This window comes from Aristolochia californica, unplaced genomic scaffold (assembly GCF_029961685.1).
Source record: "Aristolochia californica isolate CCGP_79_NKW_82.1479 unplaced genomic scaffold, dmAriCali1.0.hap1 SCAF_3, whole genome shotgun sequence".
Classification (NCBI taxonomy): domain Eukaryota; kingdom Viridiplantae; phylum Streptophyta; class Magnoliopsida; order Piperales; family Aristolochiaceae; genus Aristolochia; species Aristolochia californica.
In genome coordinates this window covers 4,896,263-4,911,568 of record NW_027181992.1, presented here as the reverse complement: position 1 = coordinate 4,911,568, position 15,306 = coordinate 4,896,263, and the positions used below count along the sequence as shown (strand labels likewise).

The 15,306-nt window shown below is 37.2% G+C and overlaps 1 protein-coding gene across 1 annotated transcript; it reads left to right on the top strand.

Moving 5' to 3' along the window:
- Positions 1-6,741: 6,741 nt before the first annotated feature.
- LOC137960553 (serine/threonine-protein kinase Nek5-like) lies at positions 6,742-14,664 on the top strand. Its single transcript, XM_068808205.1, has 14 exons — positions 6,742-7,433; positions 7,536-7,602; positions 7,728-7,793; positions 7,873-7,919; positions 8,008-8,053; positions 8,134-8,214; positions 8,302-8,344; positions 8,460-8,509; positions 9,425-9,506; positions 9,594-9,643; positions 10,629-10,702; positions 11,878-11,929; positions 12,023-12,691; positions 12,786-14,664. The coding sequence occupies exons 1-14, from the start codon at positions 7,336-7,338 to the stop codon at positions 14,400-14,402; spliced, it is 3,042 nt and encodes a 1,013-aa protein (XP_068664306.1). The 5' UTR covers positions 6,742-7,335; the 3' UTR covers positions 14,403-14,664.
- The last annotated feature ends 642 nt before the right edge of the window (positions 14,665-15,306 follow it).

The window sequence follows — 15,306 nt, the reverse complement described above, 5'->3', positions numbered from 1 at the left end:
AAGGTGGCACTTATGTCATCAAAGGATGGAAGTGCCGAGGAGTTGAGAAGTTGAGTCTTGGCCACCTCAAGGTATGGTCTGATATTTGCTACAAGAATAGCAGCTGCTAAGACTTCTACTGCTTTTCTTGAACCGAAATATCAGTGGAATAGAGATGATCAATTTTCTACTCCTGAATCAGCCCCCCAAACTGTGCCAATAACTCATGTAGGTTGTCCCCTTGTTTGGTATTAAACTTGTTCTAAATAACATCATATAGTTTGTAGAGGTTCTCTGTATTGGAGTACAACTTCACACAAGTATCCCATATTTGTTTGGTTGTCTCAAGGTGAACCACATTATTAACTACATTGTCCTCCATGCTATCTATAAACCAACTGATTACCAATGTAACATTCTTTAACCACTTATAGAGGAGATGTCCTCCTCATCAATAGGTAGAGCTTGTTTGGTGTGATGGCCCAAGAGGTCTCGTGTAATGAGAAATCTTTTGACCGATTGTGACCAACTCAAGTGATTAGATTATCCTCTCAAGAGGATAGTGGTAATCTTGAGAATGTCACTCTTACTCCCCATGTGATCTTAAACCATTAGAGATGAACCAAAAAAACTTTATTTAGAGGAGAGTTATAACTCGAGAGGGAACCACCAAAGAAGACTTGTAAAAAAAACTTTTAAGTCTGATATAAGTAATGGAAGCACCTTGAATCAAATAAGTAAGACAACTACAAAGAATATGAACTAACCCAAGAAGAAGGAGACCAAGGCCAACTCGGATTGGAACCAACTTGGAAAGAAAGAGCTAACCAACTCAAGTTGGGACCAATTTGGAAAAGGAGGAAGATTTATCCCAAAAAATCAAAGAAATCTTTGCAACAACTAATCATGCACTAAATAAGGAAGGGGCATGCTGACCAAGATAAAGCATGTGACCGAAATAATATTAACCAAGAAATCAAATCAAGGAAAATCTTCCTTCAATCAGTCACTTGCCAAAAATAAATTAGAAAACCTTCCTTAAATATCTTAGGTGCCCCTTCAGCAAATCAATCTCAATCCTGGACTTGCCTTAATTATTTTAGGCAAGGGGATAATTAAGGGAGGTAATCAATAATCATACCAAGAAAAAAACCTTGAATATCTTTGAGATCCTTTAAAGAATGAACCTTTCCTTCTAGTTGTTTGGTGCCAACCACTAATAAAAGAATCTAGACTTTGTTGCCATTTTTCTTAAAAAAAAAGTTTTTGGTAATACTTTTTAATCTTGTCTCACGAGGGATACACTCCAAAGAGAAACTCAAGGTAAGTAAAATTATACCAAAAACACAAGATATCTCAATCAATCTTGTGGATCTTCTAAAGAAGGAATTTTTTTTCTATAAATCATGTGCTAGCTAATCATGTAATTCCAACATTTTCTTTCCCTTTTTTCTTTTTAAACTTTTAGGAAGAGGATCGAGAGCAAATCTTAATGACAAAATTCCTTTCAACGTGAGAGAACAACATGTATTTTTTTCAAAAAAAAATCCTTGCACCAATGCAAGCACCTTCACAAGTTCAAAATAAACAATTGAACTATGACGCCAATCTTCAATCTTCAATATATGTAAATATAGCATTTCATTCATGAAACACCATGGAACCATCAATGGAATAGCAAAACTTCATTCATCAAACAAAGAACCAAGAATCCACAAGTTGTGTCAGTCTAAAAACTAAGTTCTTTAATCGAAGACAACATGGATTAAACACATCGATATTAACCAAGCTAAAACTAATGTATAAGATGTAGTAACTCAATCTTTTCTGATAAAAAACATGCTTAATAAACCTTTATTTTTTCGAGATGTACAACAACATTCATCTCAAGGAAAAGAAAAGAAGAAGAAACTTGTCTTTGTGAACCATAAGAGGTTCTAAACTGAATCTTGATCAACACCTTAACTTCCATCGAGAAAGTTGATAAAAACTTGATAAACCAACATCATATTTTCGATATCCCAAACCTAATGCTTTGATACTATGTCAGATATAGGATCCCAAGATAGGTACTCGACCAAGAGAGTGAGAGAGAGAGAGGAGAGAAAGAAGAAGAAGAGAAGAAGGAAAGGAGAGGAAGAAGGAAGAGAAGATAAGGATTGCTAAGGAGATTGAGAGAGAGAGAGAGAGAGAGAGAAAGAGAGAGAGAGAGAGAGAGAGAGGGTTTGAAAGAAAAGTGTAAGGACAAATTTAAGAGAGAAGAGGGGAGACTTAATATTCTACCCCTTGCCTAGAGTCTCACTTATAGTTTATGAAGGAAGGTTACAATGCGTACCCTTGGGGCTATAATCTCGCAAAAAGAAAAAACATGAATAGACATACATTATCTTCTTTTTTTACATCATTGTGCCACCCTTATGAGAATGACACCAATTTACACCCTTTGCCACCTCTTTGACGTATTGAAAGTATTTACCTTAATGCCCCTTTGAGATGTCTTCCAACAACAATGTTACACATTATATGTCTCACCCAATATCCCTAAGATATATTGAATTTTCACATGTATAATAATAGGGACATGGCGGGTTCTGGATGGGTTTAAGTTTCCTTAGAACCTGATTTGAACATTACCTAATTCAACTGAATCTAAAAACCACAAAAAATAAACTCAAGTTGGGGGTTTTTCCCTTACCCTTTATGGTGGGGAAACTTGTGCAATTTCTGAATGGGTTTTAGTTTCCTCGAAACTGATTTGAACAATATTCAAATACTTTATATACTCTTTAAAAATAATTAAATAGCATATTTGTTAAGAAATAAAAAAAAGTTATTTTCTTAATTTTTAGGATATTTTTATTGTTTTGAAAAATGAGTTTAAACATATTTAATCTCAACAATATAAGAAATTAATAAAATCGATAACAACACAATTGAAAAGAAGATGTGCATTCAAAAAAGACATGTTCCGTCTTAAAGGCCATGAAATATGACTATGGCAAACAGAGACAAGGAATATGATTGCACAGTACTTCCATTTATATAAAAGGTATTAATGAATTTTATTTAGAGATAAGAAAGTAAACAAAAAACAGTAATTTTCTAAAGATGTTATGAGCTAATGAGCCATTATACCTTAAATCTTTCATAAGAGGGAAACTCATTGGGATACCAGTGTGATGTAGGTCACCAACCCAGCTAAGCAGAACCAGTGTAGGTCCCTTTTAATGATCTGATCTAAACACAAGAAAAATCTATACTTCCAAATATTGTGGTCCAAGTTTCGGAAGGTTGTGTGGACTACACTAAGGGAAACCCAAGTAAGTCCTCAAAAGGGTCACACAAGACAACTGGCCTTGAAGGTCTCACTGGACAGGTCCACCACCTTTTTTACAAAGGCACAAGTCAGTTTCTGTAGCTCAATACTTCCTCAACAAGTCATAAGCACCCTATGACACAGAAAAAAGAGGGTTTTTAGACTTGAATGGTTCTAAATAGCAATATTTCTCTTTATCCATAAATGTATGAACATACAAACACTTGGTTGAAATCTTGTATTGCTTTTGGGGAACAGGAATTGAGACACAAAAACCAAACATGTCACATTTGTTTTTGAAAAATGATGTATATATTAACAAATAAACAAAGAATTACCAAACATGTCACATTTCCTTGTAACTACTCATCTTTCTAGAAATAAGACAATAAGGTTTCCTGTCTTTTTAAATCGCCATTAAAATAAGTTAGACTAAGGTCAGAGCGAACACCCCACCCCCTAAATTATCAAAGAATGGAACAGATCAGAGCCAAGTCATTTTCCTAGTTCCTCTCTCAGTCTTGCCCTCATTATTTTGGAAGAGAATGAAAAAGAAACAAAAGCAGAAAACCATGAGCTGGCTCTTCTGAAGTCATATAATTAGTTTGAATTTGGAAACACTGACTTCAATGCAACATGGGTTGGTTGTGTCCTGGAGAAACAGATCACAAACATTAACCTCCTTTCTCCACTCTTATATACCTAAAATACAGTTTGGTTCTGAAGCAAAAAAAAAAAAAAAAAAAAAACTACGGACTTACTCATAACTTCATTTCTTTCGATACCAAATACCCATTGACCATATTGGCAAATATGTGACTTTATATTATAATGTATCTCATTGACATATACAGTATCAGCTTTCTTGGAACACGTAAAATAATTAACAAAAGAGAAGTGTCAGTGAGAAGGTATGCTTGTAGAGGTTTCTCAAAACTGTTTAATTTGTTTGGATCTATATATTATCATGTTGCTGTTCATAATGCATCTCATACAAGACAAAAGAAGATAAACTAACTCCATCTTTCATATTATTTAAGGCATATACTTGCCCTTTTTTTAACACAAATTGTGACAGGTTTATCATGCTGAAATCAAGTAAAGAACCTTTTTCATGTGGCCACGTGAAGGGTGAAGTAGACCATCCGAGACCCAATAAACCTTAACATCAAACAGAAGGTTTGCAAGTGAATTAGCTGTTAGTTTACTTAAACTGCTTCAATAATATGATGGATTCACTAGAGTTCCTTCCCTTTGTGGCAAGGTGGCTGAGACAAGAAAGACCACAATAAAAAAATCATCAAGCTGCTTGCATTTTTTGCCAAGGTTAGAAGGCAAGAAGTGGCCAAAGTGTCTCAAGTGCAAGGGGTTGATATAGGAGTGCAATTGAAGCAATTCCACTGAAGAAATCATGAATATACCCATCTGTTTCTTTTAAAAAAGAAAAAGAAAAAAGAGCTTTTTCATCTATCCAATTGTAAACATTGTAAAAACAAATTTGTATTTATTTGTGATATTTTTGAGTTAAGAGAGGTACAAAATTCTCTCTTTATGCAAAAAATTACTCACAAGTATTTCATAATCATAATGCCAAAGCACTTTTTTTCTTCTTCTTAAAGACAAGACTGCAAGGACCCCATTTAAAATTGTCCTCACAAAACCATCAATGCTCTTCACTTGACCATTCTTTCCGAAATCAGACCTCGCATTTATCTCGCCCCAAGTTCCACACCAGAGACTTGTCCTTTCCCAAATCACAAACCAGGCAAAGAGATCTCATCACCCTGTCCTACTCTTTTCTATGCCGACACAAAAAATATGTATTAAATTTAGATTAACTATTAATGTCCACTAACTTAGATTAGTTTAGATTCAGACCTTTTTTTAGTCTCTTAAAAATAAAATGACTGCGTATTATATATTATTATGGTACCTCTACAGTCCAAAAACTATTAAACGTTATACAAAAAGTATCACCACTACCATCAGCACTGCTTTCAACTTTTTTTCTATGGTATCATTCAGTTTCAGTTAACTGTTAATTTATCCTGACAAGCCCAGACCTGGGTAGTTTCTTCTCTCTTATCTGCCCGCCTTTTTCATCCATGATTTGGAATTGGCCCACGAAATGACTCTCGAGAGTTGGAATTTGTAGAATTTATAAAGCACCAAGGCTCCCTTTGTTCTTCGTTAAAAGAAAACAAAAAAAGAAGAAGATGAAAACCTACCCTTATTTATCCTCAATCATCGACGAAAAGAAATGGACCCACCAATCTATTATGGAATCCAAGCTGGAAAAGATTGTAAAGAATTGAAGACCTTGGTTGATGAATAAGCTTCGTTTACCTTACTCAACTTCGACGCTAACTTGGGCTGCAGCAGCTCTTTGGTTCGCCTCTCCACGTGCCCCTGCTTCGTTGCAGGCGAGCATCCACCGTAGCACTTGTCCTTTTGACGGTCTCCACAGAGGAATAAAAACAAACATGTGAGAGTCAATTGGGGTCTTGGAGCGATGCTCACCGTTATTCGCTTGGAGCAGTGATATCGATATGTTGGAGGAGGATACTGGATACTCCAAGCCAAATACTGTGTTGACCTTCTTTTGGGGTGATCCTTTTTAGTTCAGAAAAGGATGATCTTACAAAAAATCAAAATTGAAGACCACTTCACAACCTGTATCATGTTGAACGTGACCGTCTCGTGTGTTACATCTACGAATATGAAATAATTTTAGACCACTTGGAGAGATTTGGTTTTCCAGATTTTGTCAAAGATTCCAACATCTAAGGAGTCGCCAATTGAAGCTCTGCTCTCCTCGTTACAGCTTTGTTTGATGGATGATAATCCATGCTTCCGATTCTTCAATTAAATATCCATCAAATCACCGATCGGCGATCCTCATTAAATTTAAATCTTCCAAAGTGCAAGCCCCTTTTGCTTTTCCCACAACCAATCATCCTCGCTAAATTTAAAATACAATAAAAAGAAAGATTCTTATCAATATAAAATCCGCACGGTAACCCGTCACTCATTTAACAATCAATTTATTTCCAAGGGTAGGTTTTCAATCGTAGAAGACTTTTTTTTTTTCCCACATGAACCCTCATTTTTATTTTTATTTTATTTCAACCAATCTCAAACCTTGTAATAAATCCTACCATCTTGAAAATACTTGCGTTAATGTCATTTACGTATCTACGGATTTATGTAACTTCAGGTCCCTAATGTTTGGTGGGTGTTCAACCCACAGATCAGTCTACAGTCTACAGAGACGGGCAGCTGGGATAAAATGTATGAATACGAACAGGAGCTGAGAGACGATCGGCTTCGTACCCCGAAACCAGAGGTGAAGAAAATAGAAATATAAGCTCTACTGTGCAGGGGACCAGCTGGCCCTGTCGGCGTACGAAGAAGCATGGCCATGAGCGACTTCCACTAATAAAGCTTCCTTTCACTCTCCTTCCGCTCTCTACCAACTCACACTCCTTATACTCTCGACTCCTCTCCGCATACATATATGCTTTGCCGTTGGACTGGACTCCGAAAAAGTAGGAAGCACGTTGGTAGTTCTGCTGCACGCAATGGCAGATTTCATTTTCAGCACTTTCTGACGCTTCTAGGGTTCGGAGTTTCGGACTCTGCTTCCGGAAATGTCGGGGAGTGGGGAATAGCTGAGTGATATCAGCGGCATTGGAGTCGGTGGTCAACTGGAAGTTGTTGAAGACAAGGCAATGTGTGGAATATAAACTTCTCGTACAGGTGATGCGATAGAATTTTGATCGAGGTTTTCGCTCCTATTTTGCTGCCACCGTGTTTACTGGAGTTTAATGGAGAAAATAAGGTGATCAATATTAGAAGATTAGTGGATCGAAGCATTGGCACTGCGAATTGAGGGGAACTGTTGGGGTGAAAATAGTGGATCACACTGAAGATTTTTGGGGTTTTAGAGCGGCAAATGGTGTGGGAGTATTTAAGGATAAGAAGGACGAGTGGTTTCAGTGACAATTAGATTGAAGCTCTGACGCGTTGGATCTGAGGAAATGGAATCTAAAATGGATCAGTATGAAATTATGGAGCAGATAGGTAGAGGTGCTTTCGGAGCCGCCATTCTTGTGCACCACAAGATAGAAAAGAAGAAGTAGGCGGTTCTTTCAACTCCTGCTCTTGGACTTTTTTGTTGTTCCGTTTGCTTCTTCTTTTTTCCTTTTTGTTCGGTTCCTAATGTTCTCCAAAACTTCAGGTACGTTTTGAAGAAGATCCGGCTTGCGCGTCAGACTGAGCGGTGTCGGAGATCTGCCCATCAGGAGGTATGTTGACTCTTTAAAACGACTAGTATGGAGCAGGCACCTTCTTTCTTGCCTGTAGCATCTTTTGCTATGTAGAGTGGTTGTTTGACATATTCTTGCTCGCTTTTGCTAATGTGGACTTCTAGATGGCTCTGATTGCACGAATTCAACACCCTTTTATTGTTGAATTCAAGGAAGCATGGGTTGAGAAGGTGAGAGCATCATCTGTGCACCTTCTGCTTATTTGGTTATTTCTTGTTGAAATATCTGAACCTCGAGACGGATGTGTAGGGCTGCTACGTTTGTATTGTCACTGGATACTGTGAAGGTGGTGATATGTGAGTTCTATTGAAATTCTGAAGACCGATCTTGAACGTTCAGCATTAATTTTTCCTATTTAACATCTAAAGCTTCTTACTATAACAGGGCTGAATTGATGAAAAAATCGAATGGCGCATTGTTCCCAGAGGAGGTGATCCTGTCACTCGTTTTATTTTAATATGTTGCTCTAGTTTTTTTGGCACTTTCCTGATTCATTTTCCTACGTATCAGAAACTATGCACGTGGTTCACACAACTGATGCTGGCCGTTGAATATTTGCACTCCAACTTTGTGCTGCACCGGGATCTCAAGGTTTGCAAATAATGAAGAACATGTTAAACATTTTCTCCTGTATCCTGGAATAATTTGGTTAAAACATGTCCCACACTTGTTTGGCAGTGTTCCAACATATTTTTAACAAGGGATCAGAATGTTCGCCTTGGTGAGTGCTCCATGACAATTTTGTAAATAAATAAATGGGCAACATTATTTTGTTACCCTGGATTGGTCTTATTTCTGAATCCTAGGTTTTGACATAAATGATGATGGTTGTGCAGGAGACTTTGGACTTGCAAAAACTCTTAAAGCAGATGATTTGACTTCTTCTGTATGTGCTAGTTTATTCCTCGCTTATGCTTATGATCATCTGTTCTATTTGGAGTGACTTTTGTATCCATCCTTATCTTCTTAAATTGTAGAGGAGATCAAGCATTGTTTGGTCGATGTTGTGCAATAAAAAGTGAAATTGACAAAGATTCTACTCCTAATCTTTTAGAGAATGGAAAATTATTTCAAAGTCCTCATGTCAGACGGACAAGACAACGTCAAATGGTTGAGTCACTATATTATCATCACCGATATACAGGGATATTGAATAGAACAAAATTTGAAACATGCTGCAGAATAAAGTAACTTAAACTGGCAATTATATTGGTTCTTGTGGTCGGAATAATCATCATGTTCTGCAGTTCATTAAATAGCTGTTTAGGTTCTTCTCTTTCTGATTGCAGTACTCTAGGTAAACATATATGTTTATTAGATTGCTTTTACCAATTTTCTTCTCTTGTTAAGGGTCTTATGATTCTCCTATATACTAAGTTTAATTGATTAGCATCTGCACTGTAATTTTGTACCTTCTTGTTCTTGTTCTTGCTTACATAGGCCTGTTGTGTTTTCTTGTACATGGTAGGGTGAAGGAACTGGCTCTGAAAGCTTTGGGTTGTTAAATTAGTATTGTTGCTGTAATGGTGCTTCAGTTTCTCTTTCTACTTTTCATATTTAAGCATTTAGTGAAGATTTATCAGAGTGTCTGATGAGAAAACAGTTTCTCCTAACTTCATTTTGATGATTTTTTTTCTTTCATGGGTAGATTAGAGGCTATGAAGTGCTGCTATTTGAGTCATCTACACCTGTTGTCTTCATATGCTATCCTTGTCTGTCCACGGTATCGGAGGTCAATATGTGCTAAAAGCTTATTCTGAACTCTTGGTTTGACGATCAGTTCTGGTATTTCATTCTTCAGGTTGTGGGAACGCCAAATTACATGTGTCCAGAATTGCTTGCTGATATTCCTTATGGATTCAAATCGGATATCTGGTCCCTGGGTATGTCCTTCTGTATTTCTCAGTCTACTGCAATTTGAGTTATGTTTTTGGTGTCTCGTGGCTTGATTTTTGTTTCTTTTGGAGCAGGTTGCTGTATGTATGAGATGGCTGCTCATCGACCTGCCTTTAAAGCTTTTGTAAGTTTTCTATCTTTGTAATATTTTACTTTTGATTCTTTATACTTTTAATTTTTTTATTGCTTAAATTCAGTGAAAAAATTTAACTATATTACTAGTGTCATGTCAATTCGAGTTAGTATTTGGTTTCCACTTATGATAATTTTTGTAAAAATAAAAAATTAGTAGCAAGACTGTAGTTCCTCTTCTAACTAGCCAGGAATTTGTTTGAAACCTTAGCCCCTGTATTTTTACTTAGAATGATTTTGCCTCTTCTTCCATCTTTAAAAAAAGATGTCCTTGCATTTTCAATATGTTAGCTGTCATTTTCCACAGCATCATAATCACCATCTTCCTCGGAGCAATATCACAACTCTATTGAGGTTGAAGGAAGCCTCATACTCCATTCTACTTTTATCATTTGCAAGTTTATTGTTAGGTTCAACTTCTTCAAATCATTATTGACCAACTCCATGCATGTGTGTTTTATTCTTCTTCTTGTCTATGCTGTTCTCACTAGTGCACTAATTGGCATTTATGAAATGCTCAAACCATCTTAAATGGCTTTCACTGTTTCCTTGTCCATTGATTCCACTGTAAATGCTCTCAAATATGTTAATAAGTAATTTCCTAGTTTTAACGCGCATGCATGTCAATATTCTTATTTCTGCCACCCCCATCTCCCATAGATTGTTTCTTCATGACCCAAGATTCCAATTCACAAAGTATAGCTGTTATAACATGTGTCTTGAAGTTTATCTTCTTAAAGTGCCAGCCACGTTTATGTTGTTTCCTGATGATAACTGTTCGTAAAATTTTGCTTTCAGGCTCAATGTTGTTGGTTTTTTTTTTTAATTAAAAAAACAGTTCATAGTGCCTGTAATACCCAGTTGGTTTAGCATTATGATCTGGGAAAGGATTTCCTTAAATCGTGCCCTCAAATAGTTGTGGGCTTGAAAGCCTTATGTAATAGTTTAGTTATATAACCTGTATATCATTTTTTTAGGATATGGCTGGACTGATAAGTAAGATAAATCGCTCTGCGATGGGTCCCCTGCCTGCATGCTACTCATCTTCCATGTAAGTGCTTCTAGCGCCATGTTATCCAATTTTGAACCTACATTTCTGTTATATTATCAGTTACTTGCAGTTCTTTTGTCATGAGAATTCAGTGGCATCTTGTGTAAAATTGAATAAAAAAGATTTAAGTCGTAGCATTTGAATGCAATTTGTTTCTTGCGAACTAATCAAAATTTAATTCTTCAATTTGAACTTATACTTACTGGAGACTAAGACAGGAAACTTATAGAAATTGTTCTATCTGATTGTTCTCTTGCATCTTTTTATGATTTGTAAAATATAATGAGTTCTAAGATAAAGGGTAATGGATCCTTACCATGCTCTTATATAGATTTGATTCAAATAGTTAGAGAATTCACCAGGTATGTAAAAAAAAAAAAAAGAGAAATTTTAACTGAAAAATATATCTGCTGTTCTGATGGCAGCAAGGAATTTTTTCTGTTTTCTCTATTTTATTAAAAACAGTCTGTGACATTGTGACATAATTAGTTCCTTTTTGTAATGGATTTTGGTATCTTTAGGTTCTTAGTCTTACAATATTTTCAGTCCATCCCCTCCATTAATTTTTTGGTCTACTTCTCCTCTCATTTGCCATTGCAAGAGGAGTAATAGGAAGGTGAGTTTATTTGAATTTAGTATCTACTTTAATTACCTCTAAGAACCTCTTTTGTGCACCTTTGGTGGGTTGAACTTCATAGGGGAAGGAACTAAGCTCTTTTAACCATTTTCTTAAACAAAAGTTTTAATAATAAACGTTTTCACCTTTTCTCATCCATTTTCTGGCAGTTGGAGCATGCTTTGAAAGGGAGATGGAGGTGGTTTCTCTGAACATATGAAAAATATGTTATTTAACAACTGAAGTACCATTGAGTGTAGTATACACTCTTATCTGTTTAATAACTACTAAAAAAATAATCTCCTGGTATATCGAACTAATATGATCTTATTTACCCAATTAAAAATTCAGTTAGTTCCCTCGTTCTGATGCTAACCCTTCTCCAAAAACCTTTAGTATAGAACTTTGTTTTGATATCTGTACCAATAATGTAGAAATTTGATAATATTTTGAAAGGTATAATTCTAACTATTTTCAATATCTGAACATATACTCTCTTTTTTTATTATTTTTATCTATTGTTATGGAAATCTGATGGCATTGGTGGATTATCATGCAGGAAATCTCTTATTAAAAGCATGTTGAGAAAGAACCCGGAGCAGCGACCAAATGTAAGTCTCTACTGTGAAGGAACTATTCTAAATAAAGTTATTTAAAGGTCTTTCTTGACCTTCTCATTTAAGGATCTGGATTGAACTTGACAGGCATCAGAAATTTTAAGGCATCCTTATCTGCAACCATATGTTGATCAGTATCGGACATCATATGGTCCTAAAGCCTGTGCAGCAGAGAAGCCCACACCTTCAGTTCGAAATGGTAGTCATAAGAACATGTCTGGAAGTCAAAATAGCAGCATTTCCAGCAGTGACAGAGACAGTTTACACTCCAGTGAGAGAAACATATCGGCAGTGGTTTTTGATTGTGACCACAAGGCAACTGAGACAGATATGGCTTTTACTAATGATGGAATTGAATGTGATAATGGCTGTGTTCAGTTGCAAGGACATGTTGAATGTCTTCGAAATGATGAAATAAACCCGTTTGCACCTTCCATTGAAGCAGATGATGGGGGTCCACCAGTACTAACTCGTTGTGAACTGAAGTCTAAAACAGAGTCAAAACAACCAAAAATCATTAAAAATATATTAATGACTCTTAAAGAAGATGGAAAATTAAGAGAAACCGCATCCCCTATTAGAGGTAACCGTTTAAAAGCTGTAGGGGTATCCACCCCAAAGACCAACACTGATCCCTATCCAAAGATACCCAAACCTAGTCCCAAGCAGAATGCAGATGCACCAAACATTACAGCAGGCAAGGGCATGGGGGAATCTGTGAAACGGGTTCCAGGTTCATACTCCTTGAAGCATTTGGTGAGTTTCAACAACCTATCTCTTTTGTTCCCACTGAATGTAAATTCGTGCAGTTTGTTATCTTTTATAAATCTGTATTTGTTGTCTGCTGCAGTTACCAGTACCTGAGTCGTCACCAAAGTCAAAAGCTACTAAACAAGAGTGGGTTTCACCTGCAGGTCCCACAAAACAAAGTATGGAAGATGGAGTCTCTAAGGGGAGGCAAAGAACACCACCTTCACATTTGGCAAAGAGGCATTCTTTTCCACAAGTGAAACCTGTAGGACCCGAGAACTCTGATATTACTGGTGCTGGGCTAAAGGAAACAGTCCATAATGTGAAACCTGAACAAATGGTGAAAATTTCTGATGCAACACCTGAACAAATGGTGAAAATTTCTGATGCAACACCTGAACTAATGGCGAAAATTCCTGATGCAACTGAAAGTTGTTCGAAGCAGGTGGGACCTGTGACTCTGCAGGAGCCTGACATAAGTTCTTGTGTGACACCTTCGAGGAAAACACTGTTGGATTCTAGTTATGCAAAAGTATTGTCCCAGCCAATCCAAAATGTTCAGGTTTGCCAGGAGACAGTTCCTTCAGCAACTCTGAAGGAGCAGGGTGAAGTACTTTCATCAAAGTTACTTGGTGAGCACCATGAGAGACTCACTCATGAAGATAGTCCAGAACCTGACCAGCCCAGTTGTGTTATTCCATTTTTTACAGAAACTGCTAGGAGTGAGAAACTGTCTGCAGAAATCCATGAACAGAGTACTAGTATATCTGTAATGGGGACAGTTGAAAACTCTGGGGTGAAAATTGATGATCTGCAATATTATGTGATCAATAGTCACAACGTAAGTCTGAACCAGCTGGCAGATCCTCTCCAGAGCTCTGACCAAGAAAACATCCTTGAAGATGACGTCCCTAGAAGCAAGATATCCAGTCCTCCAATTAGACCAGATTCAATATCCAACACATGTTTCACAATGCCTCTGGGAGATGACAAGTTCACTGTGAGAGAATTGCTTTCATCTGTAACTGATACTTCTCTTGTGACTTTGGATCCACAGAAGAACCTTCATCCCATGGAGAAGGTCGGTCCCCATTTTAGACCAGCTTTTGATGATGTCATACATGTAATACGACACAGTAGCTTTCGTGTGGGTAGTGAGCAGCCGGTCATGGAGACAGTAGAAATAGGTGTTCAGAACATGGATGTAGGGAAGTTACTGAATGTGGTCAGGGAAGAGGTGGATGTAAGTAATTCGGCACCACTGACTCTGAAAGCTTCTAATTGTTCAGAGGCTGTTCCTGCTAAACCAAACACACCGCTGAAAACTTCTAGCTGCTCAGATAGTTTGAATCAGAAACCTTCCTTTGTTGAAGATGTTGGAATTAGAGAGACAGAGGTAAAGAACCCAGTGTCTTCAGTCACACTGACTAATTCCTCAGTAACTGTGAAACCTGAGGTGCCTGTAGTCAGCCAAAAGGAAGAGAGTGATTCTCCTGTAAAAGAAACACTGGATATGACATCTTTCAGGCAAAGGGCAGAGGCGCTGGAAGAACTTTTGGAGCTTTCTGCAGAACTCCTGCAGCAGCATAGGTTGGAAGAGTTGGAGGTTGTTCTTAAACCATTTGGGAAAGATAAAGTTTCACCAAGGGAAACTGCCATCTGGTTGGCCAAGAGCTTGAAGGGGATGATGATTGAAGATACAGGACGGTCAGCTTGAGAGAGATCCGACAGTACTGGTAAGTCATCAGATTCTTCTGTGAATTTATAATCTGTCAATAGCTCTGGATTACATACTAAGTGTAGAAAAATGTACCAGCTTCGTCAGATTTTCCCAATTTTTTTCTTTTTGTATTTTTTTTATCTGGAGAGGATGAACATTGTATATAGTGAATGTAACATGTTCATGAACGAAATAAATCTTCTTTGAACTGAACGACTCACTTAGAACCCTGGAGGTAGTGGTGAATTATATTATATATTCTTATTCCTGGAAAACTGTAACGGGGGATGTTGATGAAGACATGGAGAGAATGATGATTCGTGTTTTTTCTTCTTCAGTTTTCTCGATGTTATCTTTCAGATCTCTTGCTAGCCAAATGTAAACCACAGTCGGAGCAGATTTGCTGCCTATGTTTTGCTACATTTTATCGCTTGAATTTAGAGGCTAAAACTCTACACGCTTGTGAAGATTGAATTTTGTGTATCTCGTATTGTTTCGGAAGAACGGTCTATCTGTTAAAAGAAACTTGGAAGGAGAAATTGCCAAATATTCTTTCAAGCTCACTAGCCGATGTTAGATGACTGGATGGACCTGTGAAGACGTTGATACCTTCTATTACAAAGTTCACGTGCCATCTGGTAGAGAGGTCCTGTGTTTTAAAGCTTCATCGAACATTTGCTTGCCGAGCCCCCAGCCCTTTCAGTGAGGCAAGCGAGCTAAGATGATTCCCTCGTTCAGAGTGTGGCCCAATAACCTTACTTGTAGACAATTGGCAGATACCCCTCAGCCTTTATTTTTCGTTTGCCTGGATCCTGTTTACCTAAAACTGGAATTGCTGGGTTGGGCGGGCCTCAGCTGTTCTTCACCACCAAAACAATGAGAAGATAATTGATGTACAAAA